A 27536-nucleotide genomic window follows, 5' to 3' on the forward strand; every position below is an offset into this window, starting at 1 on the left:
CATTACAAATATATCCTATTGAGGAAAATTGTCAATTTACACTTGTCAATCTACACTTCCCTCTCTTATCTACTCTAGCATAGTGTCTCTCAACCTGGATGAACAGGCAGATGGATTTTCTTGGTTTTCATTCCATGGGCACTAAGATTTTACCCATATACACAAAGCTTCTTAGCTGCCCGTAATATCAGAAGTCTGCTTAGTATCCGTAAGTTATTCATATAATATACAATTTTATCCCTAACACTCTTACAGTTACTGTTATCTGTCTTGCATTTAATCTTTCCTTATATAAGAACGAGCACTTCAGAATATGTCAGAAGCCTTCCTGTCGATCATTACAAAGCAACAGATGCATAACGCCACCTTGTGACAGTACTTCAATAATACACTGAACATCCACTGAACATCCACTGCTGCCATACAGCGATCTTCAAACTGCTGTCCATAGACCCTTAGGAGTATAGCCTATTTCCAAAATCCACGATGCAGGCTTAAGGAAAGCAGGTTCACATATACACTACGTAGAAGTCTTTGTATCTGAAAATATTAAAAGGGTCTTTTATTTCCATGGAGAAATATTTTGAAGTTCATAAGTGAAGGAGGTACTAGTAGAGCATAGGTTTTCTAAGAATATCTATACTCTAGATACAAACACCAATACTGATACCTGACAGGTGCATGGCTTATGTTATAGTATGTTATGCGTGCATCTGGAAAATATATCTGAAGCTGTAAGAGTCATTTTTAAGCCTCTGACATGATTTTTCCCTTTTGAGGAAAGGGGTTTTTAAAAAGTGCTAACACACTATTTAAAGTGATAGCAGTTCTTCAGAACTGCTACTGCTTTAATAAGCAACTCAAGTGAAGCAGAAGATTTTTTTTTCATAGAAAATATTACTACAAATCTGTAGTAGCAGCAGTTTTTAATTTACCAAAAACTGGCATCTATTAGCAACAGAACATACACAAAAAAAAATCTTTGTTTATACAAATAAAATTAGGTTCTGAATGTTCACAAAGTAACATAACAGAGCAACATTTTTCTTCACATTGATATTCAAAGTTAGTCGGATCAGTTGTGATATAAAAACCCTATATAATATTCAGTCAAGCACCATGGCAGACAGTGCATTAAGATCTCTCATGAATGGATGATCAGCTAGTATTTGATCAATCTTTTGTCTTTGCTCATAATCAGGAAAGATTTTTATCAGGGCTTCTCTTAGCTGTACTGTTTCTGAGGCAGATCTCTGTGGTGGACTTGCTAGACAAGCCTGTATGTTTGTATCCAGAGGAAGGCATGTTGATGAGCGATCACCAGGTACTCTGTTTTTAGGCTGTCGACGGCTACCGGTTGGTTTGGGGACTGGCACGAAGAAAGGTGTCTCAGAAGAATACTGTCCACTGCTCTGTAAAGACTGAAAATCTCTATGGAACAAAATAAAAATTTTGATTAAATTAACGTAAAGGAGATGCTAGCTGTCTCTGTACAAATGCAGAAAAGAAAAATGTGTATAACTCCTATATTTCACTACTGCTCAGCTAGTTACTGGTTGGAATCAAACGATGAGCATTTTTTCAAAGTGAAACAAAACAGTAGGTGTAACAGTTTTCAATTTGAATCTGACACTAACAACATTAACTAACAGTACCTAGGACTAGTTCCAATATGCTGTGAGTACTTTACTTGGCAGAATACAGCAACAGTCAAAGCTTATTTTATGGAAGTATCAACATCAGTATTATTGAGCTAAATGGATAAAAAGATACATTGAACACATGTACACTGTGTACACAATAATTAAGGAAGAATATTCAGATCCTGAAATTGCTGAAAAACTTCATTGCCCCATTAATTATTGAGATTTCATTTCAGACTTTGAAAAGTTGTTGCTACTCTGAACTGCTAGGACTACAAAATTTAGGGCCAAGTCTACTTCAGATGTCACCAGGTAACACAGAAATGTGAACTGGAACTCATGTTACAGTCCATTCTCCTACCACCAAGGGAAACAGTCCCTAAATTACAGAGCTCTATTTTAAAAGCATTTAGGTTATGACACCTCCTACTACTCAACATGGAAAGGCTAATTGCTCGAGATCCTTCTAGTTTCTGATCTTATTCCTGGCGCCATTTATGCTTTCCGCATCATTTAACTCAAGTAGAAAAGTCTCAGGGAAGGAACAAAATGAACTCTTTACACTGGCACCTTTTCTCTGTCTTAAAAGACCCCACCACAGACCCCCAAAAACCAAAGCCTCGTTCCAGTTCCAAGTTTACAGATAGGAAACCAAGCTCTTCGAGAGTCTTCTCAGAAGAGTCTCTTTCCATTTCTACAATCATCACAGTCACCTCTCAGAACACACTCCGTTTTCACTTTATTTTTCTCAGACACAGGCAGCTAAAACACAGTGTTCCAAATGACATCTCATAAGGGTTTTATATTAGAGCATGAATACTTTTAGTGTTTCTTATTGGAGTTCTAGAACTGTGCTTCCTTTTTTCATGTTGACATTACATGCTTATTTTCAAATCAACCTGTGACCTACTGGTATATACATGTCTCACTTTCCTCAGTTGTTTCCAATAGCTGAGATTCCTGCTTATTCTTTGTATTAATCCTTAAGTATAGCTTGCCTTTTGTATTGCTAATTTTATTTACCTCACTTGTTTCTAAAAGCTCTCTCAATACTCCTTGCTATCATTAGCATTTATAATTCTTAAGCTGGTGAAAGAAGAGCAAAGAGCAGCTTATTTTCTTGTGCAAAATAGCAAACCCATTCTCAAGTCTTGGCAGTTAATGCAAAGCAAATTCATACTTTGAATATATGCACATTTAAAAAGTACAATGATCTTAACGGAACAATATATGTTTATTAATATTTAAAATTATGAATCAAATACAAATGCATTTAATAACAATGCCTCTCAAAAATTGTTTTATTAATAGTACAGTACCCTCAAGTGTGAAGTGAAATGCCTCTCCCGTGAAAAGGGTATCATTGTACAGTGTTTCTTTTGTAGCACCTATTGTCCCACTATGAATAAGTCATCAACCAAGGTGTTTTAAATAACATCGCTGTAATTAACAGGATACCAGGCTACCACATACCCAAACCACTGGCAGCTTTGTGCAATGTTAACAGTTTGGACCACCTTTGTATGAAAGCCACCACAATCAAATCTCAGAGGAAGTTATTGTCTTAATTATCTTAGTTCTGAGAGAGATCTTGATTAGATGCAAGTATCACCAGCAGTTTCTGAACAGACTGAAGTAATATGAAAAACATGTTTTCGTTAAGCTACTATATCCTACAGTGTTCTTGCTTAATTTTACTGTACCTTTACTATATAGATCTAAAGAAGTGTTCAAGTGAACCAGGAAAACAGTTTATTTCACATTTGAAATCGTAACTGTCTCAAACAAAAGTGAAAACAGTGCTTGTACCTAGAACAGCCTCCACTTCGAAGGAAGTCATCTAATCTAGGTCCGTTTCTTCCCAAAGGATCATCAGGAACCATAAATATGTCACCAGCAAAAGTGTACTGGAGCAACCTGCAAGAGAGTTCTTTCAATATTATTTACTAACAATGTATTACACCCTTGCTGCCCTTCACCTCTGTAGCATAGGACAAGTTGCCTTAGAGCAACACAGACACTTCACACCACATCAGAAGTCACTGAAACTTAACTAGTAACCCATTTTAGATACAACCAGCATTCAGTGTCAAAATAATTTAATGGGAGCTTATGTGAACTGTTCCCATTGCACTGCAGAACACTGAGCTGCTTTTTTTTTTTTTTTACAGCAAGTGTTGGATGACTGCAAATTTTTGCAAAAGACCAGGGTGGGATTTTCTAGGTGATTAGAGAAGATTTTCTGACTGTTCAAACTCCCCTTCTTTGTAAGGATCTTCAACCACGTATGTAAAATGCATATATTATCAGAAAGCCACACAACTAGCAAACATAGCATTAGCTGTTTACAGTTAAGACACAAAGAAGCTTTTTTTTATGGAATCATTTTGGGACAGAGGGATATTTGCATTAAAGGAAACCAGTTCAACTAAAATTTGTCTGTGAGGAGAGAATTTGGTATAGTGGAATTTCCCCAGAAGTAAAACTAATAGCAGATGTTAACACAAGCTCTTAAAAAACCCCACAGACTCAGAATGACGTGCTAAGTATTCTTGCTGAAGTTCTGTAGGAGAACAGAACCTGACTTGGGTAGAATTCACTCAAGAAATAGTGTAAATACCTACATGATTAGCCAACATCAATTCCATGTTCTCCCAGCTATATTGTGAGAACCCTAGACGCTTTTCAATTATTTATTTCATTAGACCTATACAGACCCCAGTCACTGCAGTAGATGTACCCTCAGAAGATGTCAGGAAGACTCTGAGGGATTAGTGGGAAATTTGGGCAATAGAAAATCATACCTTAATAATAAAATGACCTGATTTAACTGGAAGGGAGGAAAAACAAAACAAAACACCAAATGAACTAAAAAAAAAAGAAACTAGTTGCACAGGAGAAACTATAATTCACAGAGAATCCACAAGCTTAAGCAGGGATATTTGATAGCTAAGTGAACTCATCTAAACCCAAAGGACACACAAAAATTGCAGGGAAATGGCTATAGGGATATGTTGCAAGCGTTCATTATTTTGTTTAGCTATGCCGATTTGTTGTACTACAGTAAAGAGTGATTGATTCTGAAACCTTAGAAGTGACACTGTACGTCTGCATCAGCTATCATGTCTCCTTGAAGAAATGAAATGTAAGCCAAGAAAGCCTGTGAGAATGGACCACAAAGCGTATACTCTAACAGGATCTAACATCAAGCTTCAGAAGTGATATAGCTTGGCTGCTACACCAAGTTCCCATTTATGTGAGCAATTAACAGACTTACATTAGAGAATATAGGAATAATAGGGACATTAGACTACTCAACACACGATTATAAGGCCATGAATCAAAGTGGTGAAACAAACACAGTACTTTGTTGGGCTCTACCAGAATTGCATGACAGATAAAAAATCCCACATGAAGGTAGAGTGCCTACAACTGTAAGGACAGACGTGCTTTTATGCTTTCATAGAAATTGAGTAATTCACCTTTTTTGAATAATTTCTCTCCAGGCAAGTGATTCTGTCACAAATTCTCTGAAGTTATCATTAGTCACAATAACACCTCCAGTTTTATCAGCAAGCTCTAATAAAAACCTGTAAAATTAATTTCAAAGACCGTTAAGATAGTCTGCTTTGCTGAAAATTGTCTGAAGACCTAGAAAACTAAACATTTCACCATCCAAGAGTAATCTATTTGCATGAAAACAAGCACTTTGATTACCAGGAAATTACTCTGTTTTGACCCACCATATAACTTTAAACAACGTTTTAGGCAGCATGCATTTATTTAGTGCAGCAGTGTCTTCATGGGAGGCTTTCTTCCCATATAAAAACCCCACAAGCAAAACTCCCCAAAACCCATGGGATTATCAGATTCTGAAATATTTGTAGAGGTAAATGGTTTGCTTTACAAAAGAGTACAGTATTTATTACACATTCCAACACAAACTTATTTCCATATACTTTTTTGCTTAGCATTAATGTCCATGTTCTGCAAAATAGCGTTATGCATGTTAGTTGTTTGCTCTGTCAACACTTGCTAACAGAGTGCTGCTACCATTTTGTTGTTAAATAGATTATGACAAAAGGTAACTACTCATTTATTAAGAAAATCCGATGTTTTTTTTTTTTTTTTTTACCTGTCTGAAAACAAGCTTTTTGCCATTTGAAACTATTTTAGCAAAGAGATAATGGGTGGTGTTCTTTTACAGAAACGTGTATACTTTTGACAAAAGTGCAAATATGTTAGCACAACACTCATTTCCACAGTAATCTCAACTGTAAATACTGCACCTACATAGCATTTCATATGAAATGCTGGGTGTATATAAAATATTAGCATGTAAACAACTCCAACTTGGCTGCCTTCTACATTTTTTTTGCTACGACATTATTACTTAAGAGATCAGAGTTGCTACATTGGAACAAGGAAGATAAATTAAGTGCACTCTACTTTATATATCTTTTGTGTATCAAGTTCTGCAATCAGGTACATGACTGCATAAATCTAACAAAAATAGGCATGCCCATGATGCAAAAACCTGACGTTTTTGTAGTCAGAAAAATAAAGTATGAATGATTATTAGTAGGAAGGAAGAAACCGAAATTCAGTGAACTGTAGCTAGCTGCAAAACACAATTTCAAAGCTGCAAACTGCTCATCCATGCAGATTTAGGAAAGCTGGTTGTGGAAAAAAAAAAGTTAAGCAGCACGTGCTTTTAACCATGTCTCAAGACTGGGAAAATTTGGCAATAGCAGCGTAAGCACGAGGAATTGCCCCCCCCCCCAACAAAAAACCCTAAAGCTTACTGTTGTTCACTGAAAGATCATCCCCACATTTTGAAGTTGAACTTTGGTGCTTAAATTAACTTGGAAATTTACTAGCCTACACATTGTTACAAATACACTGCTCCAAATACACATCTATGTCTGTATGCCACAACAGCGTCAAGAAAAAAAACGGAACAGAACAGTACCTGATCAGATTTATGCTCATGCTCCCCAAACGTAAAAGACAATTCAGGGATAGACTGATGATCAGGAAAGCATAAGAACATTACTAAAAGACTAATTTCTTCCTCAATGCAAGCGATGACATTTGAAATGGATTAACTTTTTTTTTGGTTAAAATTGCCATGCAAATTTGCCATTTTCCATGAATTTCTGAAAACAGTATGTACAATATTATTAGATAATTACATATAAAAATGTTTCTTAGGACAGTAAAATAACGTAACAGAGCTCAGTCTGAAGTTAGACGCATAGCTCTCTGTCTAGACAGGTTGAAGAACTAGCTAATACCACCACTTATGAAGTACTACGCTTTTACAACCATTAGTCAGATGTTCGAAAAGACTTTAAAACTATGTATATTCCGTACCTGTCGTCATGAGCAGCAATTCTTGCTCCTAAAACCATCCTTGCAGGGGTTAAAGACAATATTCCAACATCCTCGAGCTGTGTTAAGAAATCCTGCTCTGTTAAAACATGAAACAACTGTTCTTAAAAACAAAAGCTTTCTAAGCTATATATTTGACAATTAATCTGAGATATAATTAGCAGAGAAGATAGCCTATTTTTGTACCTATGAATCTACAAAAATGACATATTGATAGCTGAAGAATTGCTAATATTATAAAAACGGGGAGGAAGAGGTTGAAACTAGAAATTAAAGAGCAAACAAAAACCAAACCAAACAAAAAGGCCTCCACTTATGACACATCAGTTAGCCTAAACAGCACTTCAGAGTGTCTCACATTGTATATGGAAACCCAGTTACTCATGCTGGGCAGCCAGACTGCTCAGGCTTAACGTTTTATGAAGTATTCCTTCTCCATTCCTTCTTCACAGAAGTATCCAAAGAAATAGTTACAATTTAGTTTAATAAAGAAAACATTAGGAAACTATTTCCCTCACCTGTAATGAAAGGATCACGTCTTTTTCTCCACTGTGGAACTAATACAGTAATATTTCTGTGGCCACGTTTCCAAAAGTAGTCAACAGCTATTGCAATTCCTCGACAGGAGAAGAATTTCCTTAGACCATGACTGGGGGTGAAAGAAAGAGAAGGGAGATTAAATTCACTAGAGTTTTACTACTATGAATACAAAGAAAATAGAACAAAACCCTGCAAAGTGAAGCTAGAAGTTACACATACAGCCTCACCAAAATAAAACGTAGACAGATGTTATAGATTAAGAATCTTATAAATGGAAAGACATCTTCAGCAAAAGAAGAGAACAGAAACATCACTTTGCAACTTTATCGCTCAGTCTCCTTTCAGTTTCGTGGGCACAATGATATTTGAGTAATTAAAAGTGAGTTTAGCTTTAAAAGAGGCCAATAGTGATGGCGTCCTGGTTTCAGCTGGGATGGAGTTAATTTTCTTCCTAGTAGCTGGTACAGTGCTGTGTTTTGGATTTAGGTTGAGAATAATGTTGATAACACACTGATGTTTTAGTTGTTGCTGAGCAGTGCTTACACTAAGTCAAGGACTTTACAGCTTCTCATACCGCCCTGCCAGCGAGGAGGCTGGAGGTGCACAAGAAGCTGGGAGGGGGCACAACCAGGACAGCTGACCCCAACTGGCCAAAGGGATATTCCATACCATATGACATCTTGCTGAACAAAAAAACTGGGGGGAGTTAGCCGGGGGGGCGCAGCCACTGCTCAGGAACTGGCTGGGCATTGGTCAGTGGGTGGTGAGCAATTGCATTGTGCATCACTTGTTTTGCATATTCTTTTACCATTATTATTTTGTCTTTATGTCAACCCATGAGTTTCACCTTTTTTCCAATTCTCTCCCCCATCCCACAGTGGGAGAGTGAGCAAACGGCTGTGTGGTGTTTAGCTGCCTGCTGTGTTAAACCACGACAGATAGTTTCCAAAATCTATTGATTATAGATTAAAATGATGATAATCCAATATTGTGGTAGTTCCAAATACAGTCCCACTGCAAAATACACCACCTTTGGTTCAACTGGTTCCCAAGGATTATATCTGAGAAGTTCTCTGATAATGTAAGATATTAGGGCCTCCTCTCCCTTCATTTCAACAATCTGAGCTACCATTTTCAAGCAAAACACTGTATTTTAGTTGCAATCTTCCCCCCCCTCCCCCCCCCCCCCCCATTTAAAAATATCAGCTGTTCATTACCTGTTTTTGCAACTCAGTTAAGTGACTTCCAGAAAAATCAGCAACTGCCCAATATGAGTGATACAGAGATTGGAGTTGATGACCTTGTGAGGTCCCTCTCAATCTGAATTATCCCAATGATCCTATATGCCTATTTAACACATGGCAGGAAGTCCTCCTTTAGCAATTAACTGTCTAACCACATTCTGGGAACTGAGCTTCAGAAGAATAATGGAAGAATCTTAAAATAAAGCACAGAAGACAGAATCAAAAATACCTCTAGAATGAATTCCTACAAAATACCTACTAGCACCTTACATGAGGCTAAATCCAGTTTTCATTCAGAAACTTTTCCCCTCACATTTTCATAGATTAGAGGCTACACTTAGACAAAACAAAGATATACTTAGTTAGAAAAGACGCACTGATTCAGAACTGATGGCATGAACAGGCAAAGCACTTCTTACAAAGTAGTACATACTCTATGTTTTGAGTTAGACGTTAAGTCACTACAAAGTGCTTCTCATAACAGTAAGTGATCAAGTGGTATTCGTATTTTAAACCAGTCTCCTAATTAATGTGCAATTATATATTATAAGCCTAATAGTAAGCCTTATTAGTTTTGAATGGAATCTTACCTCTAAACTGCTAGTTTAAGCTACCAGGAAACCTTCTGAACAGAGTTTTCTTTAAAACATTTCAGTGGAAATATTTTACAGTGAAACTCAGCCTTTAGCAGCGTTCCTGTATCCTTTTCCAATTTTGTAGACTCATTTTAAAATAAACGTATCAAAATATAAATCTATTAAGGTTCTCTGAATTTGGAGAGGAACATTTTATGCAGAAGGGCAGAAAAATGAGTAAGCTACATCTGAACTGTAAAAGACAAAAAATCTGACTAATTAACAGAGTTTCTGGAGAAAAAAAAATCCTATGCCACACTTATCCTAATAAAATCAAGTGTTCTTGATGTCAAGAGCAGTCAAATAAAGGAATGAAATTGCCACAGAAGAGTTACTCCTTGTAAACCTTCTAGGTCATAAACTTAAAATGCAGTCATCATCCTCCCACTTTAAGTTAGATATCCATTTCAATAAACTGGAAAACTCTGTTAATACTTTCACTGTATTTTCACTGGCTCTCAACTGGACTTCAAGAGATGCAGAGGCCTCGATGTTCATGTTGAAAATTATGCCTTCTCTACTTGTCCATTCTCCTGTTTTAGAGCTTTAAACCTGCTGAACTACACAGAGTACTCTGTTTTTTAAATGTTTTGAAGCCTAGAACAGCAGTTCTTGATTTGTCCTGTATGATCACAAACTCCTACTCTGTAGCAACTTAAAAAAGCATGCAAACAGAAGCAATATATTTAACTTTATCAAATAACATGTAGAATTAAGGTGAGCTATAATATGAACAAATACGTCACTGCTAGATAAACAGAAATATGAAATGCATTATTTGAGCTAGGTAAACATCTGAAGGACAGCAAATTACCACAGCAAGGTGGTCTTTTCAAGACATCCATCTCAAAGACTGCATCTGTTCGCCAATTGCCATTGTAAATACTGGTTTTGGCTGTCCCAGTTCTTTAAAAAACTGTGAAGACCCTACAAAAGTATTTCTGAAGTTAAACAAGAGATGATCATAAACAACACAAAGCACCAAACAGCAGGTTGCTTTCTGGGACAATGTAACATTTTCCCTTTGGTTTTGTAACTAAACTAAGAAAAGTACATATCATTATTTACAAACAATTCTAGCAAGATATAATTCCATCCAATTACTCTTTCATTCTGAGTTTCTCCCACATTTTAATAAAATTCAATTTAAAATTACCTGACAACTATCTAGATATTTCAGTCTGTCCTGAAAGGTCTGTTTTCAGCACACAAAAAGAGGCAATTTTTAAAAATACTTGTTAGCGGTTAGAGTAAACTCCGGGCTTTCTCTCATTCAACAAGCACACTGAAAGTACAGCTAGCATTAATAGATCAACGTGCCATTTTTACTAGGCCGCACGTGTCAAGACGAAAAATTCTTCAGCTTCTTGCAGTCTTCCAGAGTTAAGACAAGGCAAGTAGTGATTTGGAAGCCCATTCAGCCTTACTCCAAGCATGTGGGCAATGCATTAATACTCCCCCCAAAACACATGACACTCAGGGGTCAAAAAAACCCCCCAACATAGGCATGGAAGCAGATGTCCATAACCTCAAGGTACTGAGAAGTAAAACTGAAAACAATTCAAAGCAAAATTGAAAATTCTTCATTTTCTAAGATGTAAGAAAATAATGAGGCTTTATTTACTTCATTTAGCCAGAAGGAAGCTACAGAATACCTAGATTAAACCCCCCCCAGGCCCCCATGCATTGATTATTTAGTAGGACATTTAAATATCTTCATGGTTCTGCTATTTTGAGGCAGTTCTCTGTCCTTTGCTTTTCATAAGCAGAGTTTTCATTTCCATTTCAGCAGGCGGCAGATGTTGTATAACCATATTTGGGAACTGTATGTCAATGGTACCCCACTACTATGCCCTACTCTAGTGTGGGGTGTGTGCACGACAATCCATTGGGGTGCTTGAAGGAAATATTAGAACTTCAGTAATGCACATATATAGTTGATAAATATACATATATTAGAGATGCATGCTCAAAGATTATTTTACTAATAAGGGTGTGTCATGGTTTAACTCCAGCTGGCATCTAAGCCCCACACAGCCATGCGCTCACTCCCCCCCAGTAGGATGGGGGAGAGAATCAGAAGAGTAAAAGTGAGAAAACTCGTGGGTGGAGATAAAGACAGTTTAATAGGGAAAGCAAAAGCTGCACACACAAGCAAAGCAAAACAAGGAATTCATTCACTCCTTCCCATGGGCAGGCAGGTGTTCAGCCATCTCCAGGAAAGCAGGGCTCCATCACACGTAACGGTGACTTGGGAAGACAAACGCCATCACTCCGAACGTCCCCCCCTTCCTCCTTCTTCCCCCAGCTTTATATGCTGAGCACGATGTCATATGGTGTGGAATATCCCTTTGGTCAGTTGGGGTCAGCTGTCCCGGCTGTGTCCCCTCCCAGCTCCTTGTGCACCCCCAGCCTGCTCGCTGGTGGGGTGGGGTGAGAGGCAGAAAAGGCCTTGACTCTGTGTAAGCACTGCTCAGCAGTAATAAAAACATCCCTGTATTATCTGTTTCCAGCACAAATCTAAAACATAGCCCCCTACTAGCTACTATGAAGAAAATTAACTCTACCCCAGCCAAAACCAGCACAGGGTGCTCAATCAAAAAAAGTTAGGAGACCACTGCCTACAGTAGTCTCGCAGCCGTCAGAGATAGAAGCAGATAATTTATTCACCATCTTTTAATTCATTGGTTTCAGATGTATTTGGTTGTTCTTAAAAAAAAAAAAAAAGACACAAAACCCCATAGATGAAATATGGAGATGAAAAAAATCTCTCCATATTAAAAAAAAAATAGACAAAGAAGATTTGGTATATTTGTTATTTTCTACATGACCCCAACAATTTGCATTTCTCTTCCACTAATATGTGTTTGGGAAAATAATTTTAAAAAGTTTGAGGTATTATACTCATGACTCAGTTGTGACTTGCACTTTTACATCACTATTTTCTAAATAACAGAGTCTGAACAATGAGGAAGTAAGTTTGCTTTAAAAACTATTTACTGTGACAAAACACTGTACTTGAATTAGAGCAGTGTCAAGAGTTACAGATCATGTCAGGCTTCCCCTTTAAAGTTAGCAAGACTATAAAATGACAGAATACCTTAATCTATTAATTCAATTAATTCTCCAGTGATTGACCTGAAAAGTTTTACTGTTGCCAGTCGTAAGGGACTAGCTCTGGGCTCTTTAACCTGGGGAAATCAATTTATAAGGATGATAATCACCTTCTTCAATTAATGATCACTTGGTAGGAAAGGTTACACAGAAATCTTCCGACATTCCTTCTCATAAACAGAGGTTACTTAGACTTAATTTTGAAGCCTCATCTGTGCTAGAGACTTTCTGGACTAACTGCAAACATTTCTATATTAGTAGGTCCTTGGTCCTTAAACTGCATTTGAAGCTAATCATATTTAAAAATGTACATTTTGTTCTGACTGGAAAAAAAAAATAGTGATCTAGCAGAAACATATGCAAATACGTAAGAGGCCTGTCAAAAAAACCAGGCAAAGTGAGATATAATTTTATATGAATTAAGTTTAAAACATCAGCAGAATTTTTTCTGAATGAACTATATGTCTAGGAATTTTAAGGTATCACCTGGTAGTCCATGTAAGTTATCAGCAAATACCAAGGTATCAAAATAGATATCATCAGGCTAGGACTGTACATAAAGGGAAGAAGTGAAGATTGATTCTCCAACTTGCTAAAATAATATTAACAGTTCTACTAGCACGTCACAAAAATAACAACAGAATTTATTATTTCTGTTCTCAAGCAAAATTCATATGTATTACAGAGAAAAGGGAGTTAGAAGCATTTATTATCCCTAACAATTGAGGAAGTTTTCCTATTCCATGAATTTTGGTGAAATGTTTAGGAGCTACAATAGATCTTTCATAACCACGAAAGAACAAAATCTAAGGGCAACTTTATCTATCTCTGTGAAACTAGAAGCATACATCCATTTTTTTCCCCATTAATACAACTGTGTGTACATGCATGTGCAGATCTGTGTTTACATAGTTACTTCTGGGAAACTGTACCAGCTGTCAACTGTCTGAAACATTACATTCATTTTAGGACAGACTTCGATATTATTTTCTTATGGTACATAACATTGTAATTTTTTTTTCCTGGAAAAGTTTATTTTCTTCCCCTAAACAGCATCTAAGCCCATTCTTTTGGGAAGTCTCTTTCATCTAATAGCTGGAAGTAGATGACATGTGATACATGTATCTTAACCAGTCAGATGTGTTATTCTCAGCCTAAGAGCATCCTAGAGAATTCAGGGGATCACTGTTAGTACTCTGGCTTATTCTTAGAAAATAACCTATTCAAGAATTAGTTACAACTAAATACAAGATAATATAGCTGATATGAGGCTTTTCAGGATTTCCAATCTCCAAGAGTAAACTATTTTAAAACATGGATTTTAAGTATTTAAGAAACACTTATATAGCCTAATCTTTTCCCACTTTTTCTGGGTATATAGATGATCTTTCTCAGAATTACTATTGTTTTGCTTAAAGTACTCCATTTTGGTTCTGGCAGCATGGTTTCAGAATGAAAACTAATTTCTGTACTTGGAAGGGTTTATGCATGTTCAGCAGAGGAACTCTGAATGCACCAAAAAAATCTTAAATAGCAAGTTCTCATAGTAAGTTTACTCTTACATTGACGAGTGGAGCATGAGAACAGTCAGTCAGTTTGTTCTTAAGAACTACCACTTCCTCCTTAAGAAGAAATACTGCATTTGTCATTGCTCACTTTCATATTCCAAAACTACAAAAAAGCCCCATAGCAAACACTGACAAAACCTTTTGACATGCGTGCTTGCCAAAATTACTTAGTATAAAAAGAACAAATCCCAGTCTCTTCCTGACTAGACAACAGCAATCAATTCAAGGATAGTTTTGATGAGATGTTACAATGAACCAAGTGAAGCACAAAATTGTAAAGAGATATAGGTTCTAACCGATTCTTGCTATTCCAGTTAGTTATAATAAACTTAAAAAAAAAGAAAATAAAAAAATTTGTCATTGGCAATGCCCTCCAAAGATGTCTACAATAGAAACATTGAAAAAAAAAAAGGAATTAGAAGATATTTACAATAATGGAAAATCCCTGCATCATAGTCAATGAAAGGGATTTCTTGATCTTTTCGGTATTAACTGTGCCCATTTCATAGGGTTTGTTTGCATGGTGCCTTGTCAGCCAATCTATTAAAATTATCCAATAGCCCTATAATTGTCTACTATCATTTGTATACATTCTTTCAGCTATCAGGAGGAATAGGAGACGAGGTGTGTGCACACATACACACAGTTCCCTATTCTGCAAATTTTATGGAGGGGTATGGAATATTTTTGTTGCATGCCTACGTTTGCAAAAAGTAACAGGACCCAAGCACTAACATGTAATGTTGTTAAAGGACAAATACATTCCTACTATATAAGAACCTCCACTTTAAAATGACAAGACGCTAAGAGCAAAAGTAAAAGAACAAAACACTTTTAAGTTGACGGTAACTCAACTTCTTCGTTAGGTGCATGCAAAGCTTATTAAGTTTCATGCATAAAATTGCTTGCAGCAGAGCAGAGCTCACTGAAATTACTTCTGACTGAAGTGTTACATTGAGCTGGAGCACTGATAATTCAAAGCAGGTTGCTCTGAAATGGCACAAGTTTGGCTTCAAATTTGACCACTGCCTAGGAAGAAACACTGTAGAATTAACACTTTTCATTTTGAAACATCTTGTTATCAAAAAGGATCTCATCTACCTCTAACGTATACCTGGTTTTATTTTCCATTGCCTATTCTGTACAAGTTTGTTTCAGATTATTTTAGTATTTGGGCTTCATAAATCTGAGCTACCTGTTTTTACAAATTCATGAATTTCTACCAGAGCAGGAAAACTAAGTCTTAAAAGGCTTTATAGAAAATATTTTCCAGAGTATTGCAATTACCAACCAATTTTTAAGTCAAAATCAAGGATTTTCCTTATTCTATTTTAACCAGTTATTGCACTTGTTCAACTTCAGACTATGTAATTTTTTTAAACCAAAAGTAAATTCTACAAGAATTGTTTCACAATAGAATATCCCACAACCACACTGTCCTAACTGGATTTGTGTACTGCAGTAAGTGTCATATAGTGCACCTGCTAAAAACTTCAGAATTTCCTTCTATGCACATACCTCAACAAAGAAGAATAACTCCAAACAAGTCAGTCATAAAAACGAATGCTGTCACTAAACAGAGAATAAAATATATCAAAATTGCAATGCGTTGGAAATTAAAATGGCTCCTGTCAATCTCATGTAATTTTTCATTATCAAGCCGTACTATAACTTACCAGTGCAGCCATTATCAGTAGCTGAAAAACCTTGCTGTGTACATGGACTGTCGGTCACCAAAAAGCTAGCTAGCAAAAACTTTACACATGCCACAGCAACCTCTTAGTCCCTATTTCATTTGAAAGTTCATTGAACTTTTAATAAAGAAATAGCTGAAAAGAACAATACTTACGATTTTGCAACATTGCTTCCATCAATAATGATATGTTTTAAATACGGTTTCCCAGGTTCATTTTTCAACTCCAGTCTGTATGGCTTTTTCAGAGATTCCAAAAATCTTTGAACTCCAGTAACTGAAGGATCAGGATGACGTCTGTGGGGTCCCACTGTCTCTCTATCAGGATCTGAAGGATGTATTTGTGAAGACAACACCTGGTCTGGGATAGGATTTTCAGAATTTGAGGTTTGGGAAAGGCGTTGTTTGAGAGATCTCACTTGAGAAGAAGAGCTGCAGTGTCCTAATTGGTCCTCAAAAACAGGATGACTATTCTGTACAACTGAGGGCCCTGCAGATTTTTGCTGAACTGCAGTTTTATTCTTAGTTGAGATACGCTGCACATCTGAGCTCCCTCTGGCTACAAAATCAACATCTTTTAGAGCTCCAGCTTGTATAGTGCCGCAAGTTACACCACCATCAGTTTCTATATCACTTGACCTTGAACCGTGATTCTTACCAGGGCAATAAATGTCTCTTTGTTTATAGCATATAGCTGAATTTTTACTGGAAGGAGAGGCAGGTCTGCATACCAACATATGCATTTTATCTTCTGCATCAACCTGCATGCTTGGTGAATCTCTTATTTTGTGATATTCATTTTTTGTCTCCTTTGAAGTATGACTGGATTTAAGTGGACTTCTATGGCTAGAAATGCCTTTGTCTTCTAGCTTGTGTGAATTATTTGCATTACTTCCTAAAGGAGGATTGATAGTTCCAGGCTTTTGAGATGACTGTTCATCTTCTTTTTGAAATTTTAGATTTTCCTTTTCAATTTCTTCTAGCAATGTTAATGGTTCCACAGATTTTCCTAGGATACCAATAACTTTTTCTACAATATATTGGGAATAACCCATTGTTCTGAAAAAGTTCACAAGAATCTTATATTCCATTTCCTCACTGATATCATCAGCTTCTTTAAGGCAATAACTGGGATCATCTGATTCACTGCAGCTATCCGAAAGCAGATCAATAACTGCATCGCTGTCTGAAGGATTACTGTGTGAAGGAGATTTCACTTCCTGATCATTTTCCAAAGAGAAGTGCTTTTTAGGGAGCCTTTCCTCATCATCAGAAGATCTTCTTTTACATGACTGCCTTTCTTTAGGCACCACTGCCTCTAACAGAGGCACAGCATTTATGGGAACAAAACTTGTTTCAGGAGCATCAGAAAACACGGTGTCCATCTGCTTTGTAAGCTCAGTTACAGGTGTCCCAGCATTGTTTCTTGCTTCCTCACCACCTGCTCTTCCATCTCTGTTTGTAGCCATTACTTTGGAGGCTTTGTTTTGTAAAAGCTCTGTCAGGCTTTCAGAATCTGTAAGATCTATGATATTGCTCTCCACTTCACAACATTCAGTTTGCGTGAGAGCTAGGAGTTCTCTTTTTAGTGAGCTAGGCAAAATCAGTAAATCCATTGTATATTTATCTGCATGTGCTTCCACAAATTGTCTGAATTGCTTTTTAATCTCTGATTCATTGTCGCTTAATAAGCTTTCATTATTCTCAAAAAGCTTCACAAATTGCTGAACATGACTTTGAGCCATAACAACAGCTTCTGCACCCCCCTTAATACTGAGCAATCCTATTTCCAGCACTGTTATATCAGCACAGGTATCTTGAATAAGACTATTGAGGAACAGACTCTGTGCACCAACAAAGATGCAATGCATGTCCTTTGGGTAGCGCTCCTTTTCTTCTAGTTCAGGTTCACAGAGTCCCTTTATATATTCCTAGAAGGAGAAAAAGACAGCAGAGTGAATATTTGTGAAAAGCTAATATATAAAATTATTTTTGGTTAGGTCAGCAATGGACAAACACATTAGAAAATAAAGCCAACTTAGCATAAGAAACATGAGAAAGTAAATACTGCCAGTAAACTGGATAATAGAGATAAAATACAGATATCTTAAATGATTTGTAAATAGATCTCATAGAAAGCTAACTTTCTTTTATATCCTACCGTTTATAAATAAATTTACTTGAAACTCATAGTAACAGAGTATTTAATTTGTAGCTCAAACAGTTCAAAAGACAAGTCAAAAGACATTTATCTTCCCATCCCTGTTCTTTGGTCAAAGAGAACATACGCTTCATGAACAAATGCCTTGTGCAATTGTTACACTTTCTACTCAATAATCCCTGCAGATAAGGTTTGAAAACTGCTCTACATGTAAGAGAAGTCACGTCTCCCATGCCCTTTAAAGTATTTGGAGTAGGAAACATTTTCTATGTTATTAGGAAAAGCAGCAATTAGAAAATGGAAATCTTGTGCTGTTTGTTTCAGGCTTTAATTTTCTGGAAAAAAGAAAGCTGTACTGCAGTTGCCTGGAGAAGAATAGCTGTTTATGCTACCTGTAATGGTTTCTGGAGTCTCTGAGCCCAAATATACAAGCAAATTGGTTTAGAGTCAATTTCAAATAGTTCAAAACCCTCAACATTCATAGTATTTTCCTTGTAAGTCTTAGGCATTACACAGTAAAGGAATCAAGTTTTTGAAAGCGGACTGCCAAGTCTGTGAATTAAGTCACAAAATACACGCTAAGGATCCCCAATAATATATATATGTGTATTTAAACAAACAAAGACACAAACGCCCACATATCGAGATTTTGGTTTTGAAAGCTACCTTTCAGCCGACCTAGTGCTCACACTATCGTTCTCATCACACGATTCAAACAGCTATAGTTGCCAGGTCCACTATGAGTAATACTGTTGAAGGTTATCATAAGTTTTTATTGAATCTTTCTATATTTTGTGTTTGACAATGAATAAGTGACTATAAGAAACATTTTGATTAATCCTTATGTTAGCGTTATGTATGGATTGCTGTGTTATTCACTGGACCATGTAAGCCTTAGTCTTAATTCTCTAGACCGTAACCAGACCACTTAGGCTTTATTGTATATGGGATGAGTTATTTGACAACTTGACAAGGTAGATGAATATCTGGCTAACTTGGCAACGAAACTTACTTTTAAAGTAACCTGAAGTGAACTGCCCTCATTATAATACTAAAAAACACACCCATAGGTCAAGACCACCCTTGCCCAGGTGAAGGCCCTTCCCCTGCGCAAGCGTAGTAACAGAAGAGAATGACATAGCAGATATTGTAAGTATATGCAAATCACTAACCTATCATTGTAACTGGGAGTGTACTACCCTGTAATTCTTGTGTATAAATGTAACGGTGATCTAGCCATAGGTGTGCTTGATTTGTGGAATTCCACCTTGCACCCAGCGCCGCAATAAAGAATGCCTGCTTTCTAAAACTCCAAATTGAGCCTTAGCGAGTTCCTCATCTGCCGACTTACGGTAACAATACTAATTTCATCATTACTGCTGAATCTCTTGTACAGCTAACCTTTGGTTACAAGAGATTTAACAAAATAATTCTGTGAAGATACTTCACAGCAACTAGTGTCACAGTCAGAGACACAAACAGCCTAGACGGCTCTCTCTCTTGTTTGTAGTGTTCGATTAAAAAGAAAGCTATTTGCTCCAGCAAACAGATCGGTGAAGCAGTCTGGATCTGCCAACTTTTACACTAAGGAAACATTAGTTCTGCTAAGCCGTTAGCGAGAGCTTTGGTAATAAGCTACTAAGTGCCACAGAATAAGTTAAGTCTGTAAAGCAACTGGGAAACATGGCAACGCCCAACCAACTCCGAAGAATTTCTTGACTCAGGGGAGAAAAAGGAGAGCGATACATTCCAGTCGCGCTTTAAAACGAAACTTGGGCCATTCTCACAAGTGTTAAAACCCCTCACGCAGACGGCAGTAATATTGCACAATGTGGCAGCCGTAACGCGCTCCACAATACCGATGAACTTTGCACTTCCCAGCTGAATTGTTTTCTCTTTATTCTCTACGCTTATGTCAACACCGCCGGAGACGCCCTGGCACCTGGAACACACCTATTTGCCAAGGCAGGGCCGTTTCTGTTTCCTCGTGAAGCACTGACTCTTCCCCCACCCTTTCTTCCTCCTACCCGCACGTAGCGGCCCCGAGCCGTGCCCCGGGGGAGAGGGACCTTTCCGTACGCAAACACGGCCCCGGCCCCGTCCGAGCGACCGAGGCCCCAACCACCCGACCGGGCGCCGCTTCCCGCCCTGCCCCCGGCCCCCCCGTACCTTGGCGCTGCGCACGGCCTTCCCACCGCCCGCCAGCTGCACCCAGATCCTGCTGGCGGCGGGTGGCGGGCCCGGCGGCGGGATGGCGGGCCGCCAGTCCCCCTGCGCCCCCAGCACTGCCAGCCGCACCTCGAACAAGCCCTCGATGCGGCCCCGGCTCCCCTCCAGGAGGCGGCTCTTCTCCGCAGGGACGGTGAACTCATCCACCCCCGGCCCGGAGCCGCGGGCTGCCCAGCGAGCCGCCATCAGCGCCGGCCGTGCCGCCCCGCGCTCCAGCCTCCCATCCCGCTGGGCCCCAGGACAACAACACGGGGAATCCCCAGGCTCCCTCCGCACGGCCCACGGACGTCATCGGTCCGCGACAGCGCCACCGCCCCGCGCCACGAGGCGGGGAGCGCCCCTCCGCGGCCGCGGCGCCATCTTTAGCGAGAGCGGCGGAAGCGCTCCTCCCTCGGCCGGCCTTCATCCCGCCTTTTCACGGGACGGGCAGCTTGTGGCAGGGCCCAGAACGGTGTTGGGGGCCGAGCCGCCCGCCTCCTGCTTTGGTTCTGGCTTCGCGGCTCCCGCTGCAGAGCGGCGGGTGCCTGCAGTCGTGCCCCGGCTGCCCTGAGAGGAGGCTGGCGGCTCTTCACAGCGCGCCGCCCCCGACCGTTAGTGCCAGGCACGATCCTCACGGAACGGTCTCTCCCCGCCTCGCAGGCGGGGGGAGAGGCTCCCGCCCGCGTAGGAAAGAAACCTTCCTCTTTTACGATTTCACAGCCCAGAAGTTTCGTTTTAAGATACTGTTGGCACAGCCATGTTCTGGTATCGACGTCACTGGATTTCATTTTAAAAGAAATGTAAGTTTTATCCCTCGTGGTCGCAGGGGACAGAAGTATAGCCCCTATCCCCAGATCCTTAGCTCTGATAGCTCGGCAAACAGAGGACACCTTTTCAATTAAAAAAGTCTTAAAAGGAGACGTGAAGGGTAAGATTAGTTCTTAAAAAGTAGCTCTGGGGCTTCACTAGACTTCTGAATGCCTGGAGTTGATAATAGCGACCAGCTGTTGTACAAAGGAGTAAATATCTTGGTTTCTTTCATCTCTGCCCATCCCAGATCCAGGTAAATATCTTCCAAGCTCCCCGTAGGCTGTTTAATTCCCACTTGCTCTGTCCAACTCTTTAGCATCACTGTGAAGTTAGTTTTCAGTAGCTGTTCATTAAATATAGCCTCCTAAGGGAGGATGAGTATTTTATGGTTGTGTATCTAAATGTACATATTTTGTTTTAATCTACTTACATGTTACACCAGGAAAGGATTAATACGAAAATATAAAGTAACATTTTTATAAAGGTACTTGTATCCCTGTTTAGAAACTTTTTAACCAAACGAGAGTTTGCAGTTCTTAGCACATCGGAAAATGACGCTAAATGCTTCCGTCCAGGTATAGCTATATACATTTTCCTATCTGAATTTGAAGTGTTATATCTTTGAGTCCAATATAGTTTTTGTCTGTGGCATGGAAAAATTTACATCTGTGTACACATACTGCATTTACACACATACACGCATTCTAAATGGGGTAGGGTTTTGACAATGAGTGTCATATTCGAGAAAGATGCTGTGCTTTCCTGAAGATAATTTTTTTCTGTTTTTGTTGTTTAGACATTTACATTTTGCTTTCCCATCAAATTATTCTACAACATTCACATATAAGAATGTAATCTAACATTTAGGTAGGCGATTTATTGAGGTGATTGGTGCCATCAACTGTTAAAATGTAGTCACTGCAGCCATTGTTGCATTATAGTCATTAACTACAAATGAAATTGTAAGCAAGGAACTTTACAATAAAAATGAAATTACCAGCATTTTGGGATACAGAGTATCATTAAAAGCTGAAAGAAAATGCTTTTATTTCTGTCTGCCCTGTCAACACAGCCTTTTGGAGTATCTCAGGATAACTGAAAGCTTACTGGTTTCTAAATAAAGTGGATAACGCTTGGTGCTGTGTATATTTTCTTGTGCTCTGTTTTGCCATACTGTATGTTATAAAACTTGGTCTCAGTGTTGAATTTATTGTGATCTGTATAATTCTATATGTATTCCCCATAAATCTATATTCAAAGGTCATTTCCAGCATTATAATGGTCTGAAACTGCTCTCAGGGAGGTCATTGTGAGCGTGAATGGTTCTGTAAGACTGTGACCTAGTCTGCTAAGGTTAGGTAGTACATGACATTGTAACATTCAAGACAAACTAAAGCCCTTTTGAAGTGGAAAAGACCAGTGCTATTGAAAAGGTTTACTTATGTTTACAAACATGGGTCAATTATTAAAAAAAGTTGGAACTTTCTCCCTGCATTTTTGTGGCTCAGACTAGAAAAATATTTAGATTGTAGTAATTTTTTTTTTTTTTTAGTGGCCATTTGAAACTGCAGCCTGAACTTAATCTTCCCCATACTTAGGAGAAATTGCAAGCCTCTTGTCACAAGCACATATTCAGGTGTACGAAAACCAAATGTGAGCTAGGTTGAGAACACTAGAAATTCTCTTACATTTTATAATAGGCTGCTTACAAAGAGGATTTGTTAAGGAAGAAAGACTTTTCAGCCTGTGGGCTTTTCACAGTAAAATATCCAAAGTGATAGGCCCTGTTTAGTTGGAGGGGAAATTGCAGTTTCCTGAATCTTTCGTTGCATCTTGTAAGCTTATTTTAGGGAAGGGAAAGTGCAATGTTTAGCTGGTAGCAGTCAAAGGAATTGGTTATACCCAATGCCTGCTCTTGCATTTCTACTTGGAACACCAGTGGGATATTTTACAGATTGTCCTGAATGTGAGTGAGTGAGTTGTTGCCAAGTTCATTATTTGTATTACTGTTGCAGAAATACTGTAATGTGTAAATAGTTTTTTTTCTTTCATGTTTTAAAATAGCTTGCTTCAGCTGCCTTGTGCAACTTTTTGCTTTTTATTAAAATTTCTGCAATTGAAAATTGGTTGTGTAAATGATTTTATGAAACTGGGCCTTCCTGAAATGTTATTGGGCTTGAGTTGCATACTTGAAATAGGAGCTGTGCTGGTTGAAACAACATGGAAACTGAATCTTAAAATTGTCTTTCAGATCTATGTTGGTTAAATGAGCTATGCAGTCTATGATGATGCACTTTACAGATGGTGTTCTGATCCTCATTATTAGTATTATGGTCTTCAGTGGGGGTATTCGCGTGCATAAATTTAAATATATGTTCAATTGTTTGCAGGATGGGGATGTAAAATACTAGGGTGTAGAAAGTATCCTGCACGAATTTGAATAGCAGAAAGTTTAATTTGTAGTCATAACACAAATAGTAGCGTATTTTTTCTAAAAGTGATCCACCTCAAATAAATTCTATATATTTCAGAAAGGAAAAGGAGCCTTGGCTAGAGCTTTCAAATGTTTGCGTGTAATATAATCCTAAAACTTAAGACTGTCTTTGATTGTATCAAGCTCTTATTAGGAGATTTTGGTATATGCTTTAATTAAAGTTTTTTTCATTTACAGAACTACAAAACAAAAAGCCAAAAATGTTTTGAAATAAAATGACTTCACAATACTTTATAAAGACAAACTTCTAGATCTTATTCAAGTCTCCAATTATGCAGTGACAGACATTTACATTTGCTCGAAGCCCTGGTGACACTTGTGATTAAGAAGGTTTCCCTTTTGGAGACCTTATTGCAGTGTTGACATCTTAATGAACTTATTGATCAAAGCTTTGGTCTTATTTCTTTAGTATTAAGAGGCAAACTTTTTGAAAATAATCCAAGGTATAGTTTCTGTAATTAGTAGTTTCTATTAACGAACCTTATTCTGTCCCTTAATTTTAGAATTGATTACTTTTCTGTTTTCCAAATTCCTTTCAAAAGAATCTGTTGTAAATAATTGAATCGTTGTAAAAGGAAGAAAAGACAAAAGCATTGCAATTATATATGCATCAGTTTTTGAGAGCGGGTAATATTTTTCTTTTTATGTAATGGAGTCTGCATTCGGTTTTTGAGGCTTTCTGAGTGTGTTTGCTCAAGTTTCTTAATTAGTTACAAAAGGCTGCAGGTGTATTGGCAAAGACTGTTATTTAGCCTGGGAAATGTTCCAGAAGACAGTTCTGTGTTTCTTTAATGTAAATATTTAGCTGTATTATTACCACTCACGTTAAAGGTTCCACACTGTGTGCCTGCTGTGTATTTAAACATTGTAGCTTCACTTGAATGGCTGACAAAACAAATGATAACGTAAGAGTATAATCTTTATTGTGAGAGGGGATTGAACCTACTGAATTGCTTGCAGAAATGACAAGTGGTATTTGAAGGGGTGTCATCATGATGCAGCTGTCTCTGAGGAATACATAGCCCAGCTTCAGCTGAAATGCTGCAAAAAGTACGCCATGCTCACTTGCCACTTTGTAAGTTAGTTCTAAATTGGTTTACTTTATCAAAGTTTCTGCAACTGCAAAAATTAAAGCAGTAGTCTTGCTAATCTTGTAACTAGGGTTTTTATAAAGCTCTGCCAAGTAATTTTTTTTATAGTTTATCAAAAGGTAGACTTAGACTCCTGAGCGCCATTAAGGTTTTTTGACTTTTGCAGCCAAGAGTCTTTTTTTTTTTTTTTTTTCATTTTCATAAACAAACATTTTGCACCTAGCCTGACTACAGGAATTTAAATCCTTTTTGCAAAACACTAGCTATAGTTACTGAGCAATGTTCTTGTATGTACTGTACCTGTTTGGTAGCTGACTGCTGATAGAATAGGACATTACAACTGATTTCTGTTTGTTCTGTGAGGTTTAGTACAGTATAAAAAAGTTGGTGGAAAGTGGCACCAATAGCTGAAAGGTACAAGGGGTGCAATAAGCTTGAAAGATGTGCTTACAATGGCTTTTTAATGCTTTTAAGAGATGCAGCATGTAGTAAACCTAACGGTAGGTGATTTGCTTTTTGTTTTGCTATTTATATTTGTGCAAAGCAGGATAAGAATAGGTGTAAAAACTTCCATGTCTGAATGATATCAGTTTGCAGATAGCTTACACAAAATCTAACTGTGATAAGGTTAAGACCAATAGAAATTAGTATTATTCATCTTTATGTACGGTCTCGTTGGCTTCAATGAGACTGCTAAGCTGACTAAATGTTTTTCATTGGAATGAGTGAAGAACAGTGAAATGGGATAGTGTTTTGGGGACATATGTAATTGATATGGACAATCAGATATATAGGAACAGATAAAATTGTAATAGTCCTAGTTAAATTGAATACCAAAAGCCAAGTAGTAACAACAAACAAGAGAGGAAAATTAATTGAATGAATTGTCATCGAAGACTATTAGATCATAAGTTAACATTACAGGTGTAAAAAGAAGTAGCTATCTAGCTATGCAATATAGTCTTCAAGTGAATGAAGTTATTCCTACTGGCTGGACTTTTGCATGGGTGCAGATTTACTTTAGTAAGGTTTTCCAGAATCTGGTCCTAAATTTCAATTTTATTTTAATGTCTAAAAAAGAATGCTAACATTTGGCTTACATTTTCTTGTAAAGAACAAATTTTTTTTTTTCAATTAAAAAAGAGTATTTTTTTCCTTCTGAATAGACCATGTTTTTTAAACTTTTATGTATGGACAGTAGGCTGGGCCAGACTTTCGGTACATTTCACTCCATACAATGACTTCTACTTGGTCAAAGTGTGTGAAAAGGTTTCTGATATATTTACATTGTAACTGATCCTTTATTGAGATCTATATGAAAACACTGCAGTCAAAAATCAGGCTCACAGATTTCTGTGAGAATAGGGTCTAATATAATCATACTAAAATCAGTGGGATTAATCATCAGCTGTTGTAAATCAGAATATTTCCACCAATTTCAATTAAATTTTACTTACACCAACTGGGCATGCCAGGCCTGTGTCATAGTGGTGAAAAAAGCAAATTAAGCTGACTTTCTTTACATACAGGACAATGATGCATTTACATTTCATTCCAGTGTATTTTACTGCATGCCTCAGAGCAAAGCAGTTCAATTAAATATCAGTGGAGGGCTTTTTCTAGACAGAGACCTCTGGAAATTGCTTTAACCCTTTAACATTTAGAAGGCATATTTAGAGAAATGGGATGCCTCCTTTTATGTGCTTGCTTTCACAGTGGTAGAAAAATAGTAGAACCTTTTCAGGAAGATACTATCCCATTTCAACCTATTCCACTAGAAGTAATAGAAATCAGCTCTAAGTTTTGTTTTATGATAGACTCCTACATCAAAATCTAGGAAAAATAACTTGGAGGTAATTTGCTGTATATAACAGATGAAATTTTTGAAACTTCTGTCGGTCATGTTATCCACTTTTTCATACTGATGTCCTGTCAGTCTCCAGTCATCTTTTATCATACATGTAGAAATACATATGTCAGGACTATCTTCAATTGCATTTGAGCTGTATTTGTGCACAGTTAAATGCAATTTTGCCGTGGAAATAAAATGTAATTATTAGAATTCCCTGCCTGGTCAATGTCTACTCGAGTGGTTTAAAATCATCTCCTATGACTTAAAACATTTTATATTTATTTAAATCTGTGTATACTTCTAAGTCCAGTTAACCCATATCGATTTATATTAGGTGAGGACTGGAAGAGGATAGTTACATTGCAATCTCTTGAAGTAGTGTTATTCAGCTAGCACTATGAGGGCCAAACTTTTTGCCAGAAACTGTCAACAGAAAAAAAAAAAAAGCTGGGACAAAATCTGATTTCTGAGCTTATTTAGAAAATATGCTCTTAAAGAAACATGATATGTATGTTTATGACAACATTCAAGTTCTGTTCAAGTTTGAATAGAATTTATATTTTGCTAAACCTCATCACTGAGCCAGTCTTGGGTCTGGTTAGTGTTTAAAGGGTGAACCATCATGAATTTTTTTTTTTTCCTATTGCTGATGGGTTGTAAAGTTCCCAGAGATGAGCAGAAATGGTTCTATCCAAATGTTCTCCAAAATACAGGTGCTGCAATTTCAATTTCTTATGCTCTGACAAGTAACGAGAAAGTTTTTTGGTTTCTCACACTCTACCGCAGGAGCATCCATGTAAGAATCAGGTAAAATCTGGTCCTCTTGTATCAATGTTTCATTGTGCTTTGAGTTGAAAATGACCAGCGTAAGGTCATAGTAGTATTGTCCAAATAACATGAGAACACATGGTAGGATTTGTGATAAAATAGGACTTTGTAATAAAAAAGTATGCCTATTCATGTCAGCCCGGTAACTTTGCTTACTGCTTTAATTTTGTTTATTTTTGTGCCATAAACACTTGTGAACTGTAGCCATTTCACTCTGCAAGCCTTGAACAAAGATAGGTGATAGCAATTTTAAAATTGATA

General features: G+C 37.6%; 1 protein-coding gene across 1 annotated transcript; it reads right to left on the reverse strand.

Annotated features, from left to right (window-relative positions):
• Positions 1-909: 909 nt before the first annotated feature.
• On the reverse strand, positions 910-20491 carry N4BP1 (NEDD4 binding protein 1). Its single transcript, XM_076349268.1, has 7 exons — positions 20162-20491; positions 15988-17762; positions 7556-7686; positions 7020-7116; positions 5126-5233; positions 3453-3560; positions 910-1431 (listed from the first exon to the last, which is right to left on the reverse strand). Exons 1-7 carry the CDS (start codon positions 20405-20407, stop codon positions 1107-1109), a joined length of 2790 nt encoding a protein of 929 aa, XP_076205383.1. The 5' UTR covers positions 20408-20491; the 3' UTR covers positions 910-1106.
• Between the last annotated feature and the right edge of the window lie 7045 nt (positions 20492-27536).

Source organism: Aptenodytes patagonicus, chromosome 11 (genome assembly GCF_965638725.1).
Source record: "Aptenodytes patagonicus chromosome 11, bAptPat1.pri.cur, whole genome shotgun sequence".
NCBI classification, from domain to species: domain Eukaryota; kingdom Metazoa; phylum Chordata; class Aves; order Sphenisciformes; family Spheniscidae; genus Aptenodytes; species Aptenodytes patagonicus.

Coding starts and splice junctions, on each gene's coding strand:
- N4BP1 (XM_076349268.1), bottom strand. CDS start 20,407: ATGGCGGCTCGCTGGGCAGCCCGCGGCTCCGGGCCGGGGGTGGATGAG. Junction 7,687..15,987: donor GGAAGCAATGTTGCAAAATC/GTAAGTATTGTT, acceptor TTTCACCCCCAG/TCATGGTCTAAGGAAATTCT. Junction 7,117..7,555: donor ACGTGATCCTTTCATTACAG/GTGAGGGAAATA, acceptor ATGTTTTAACAG/AGCAGGATTTCTTAACACAG.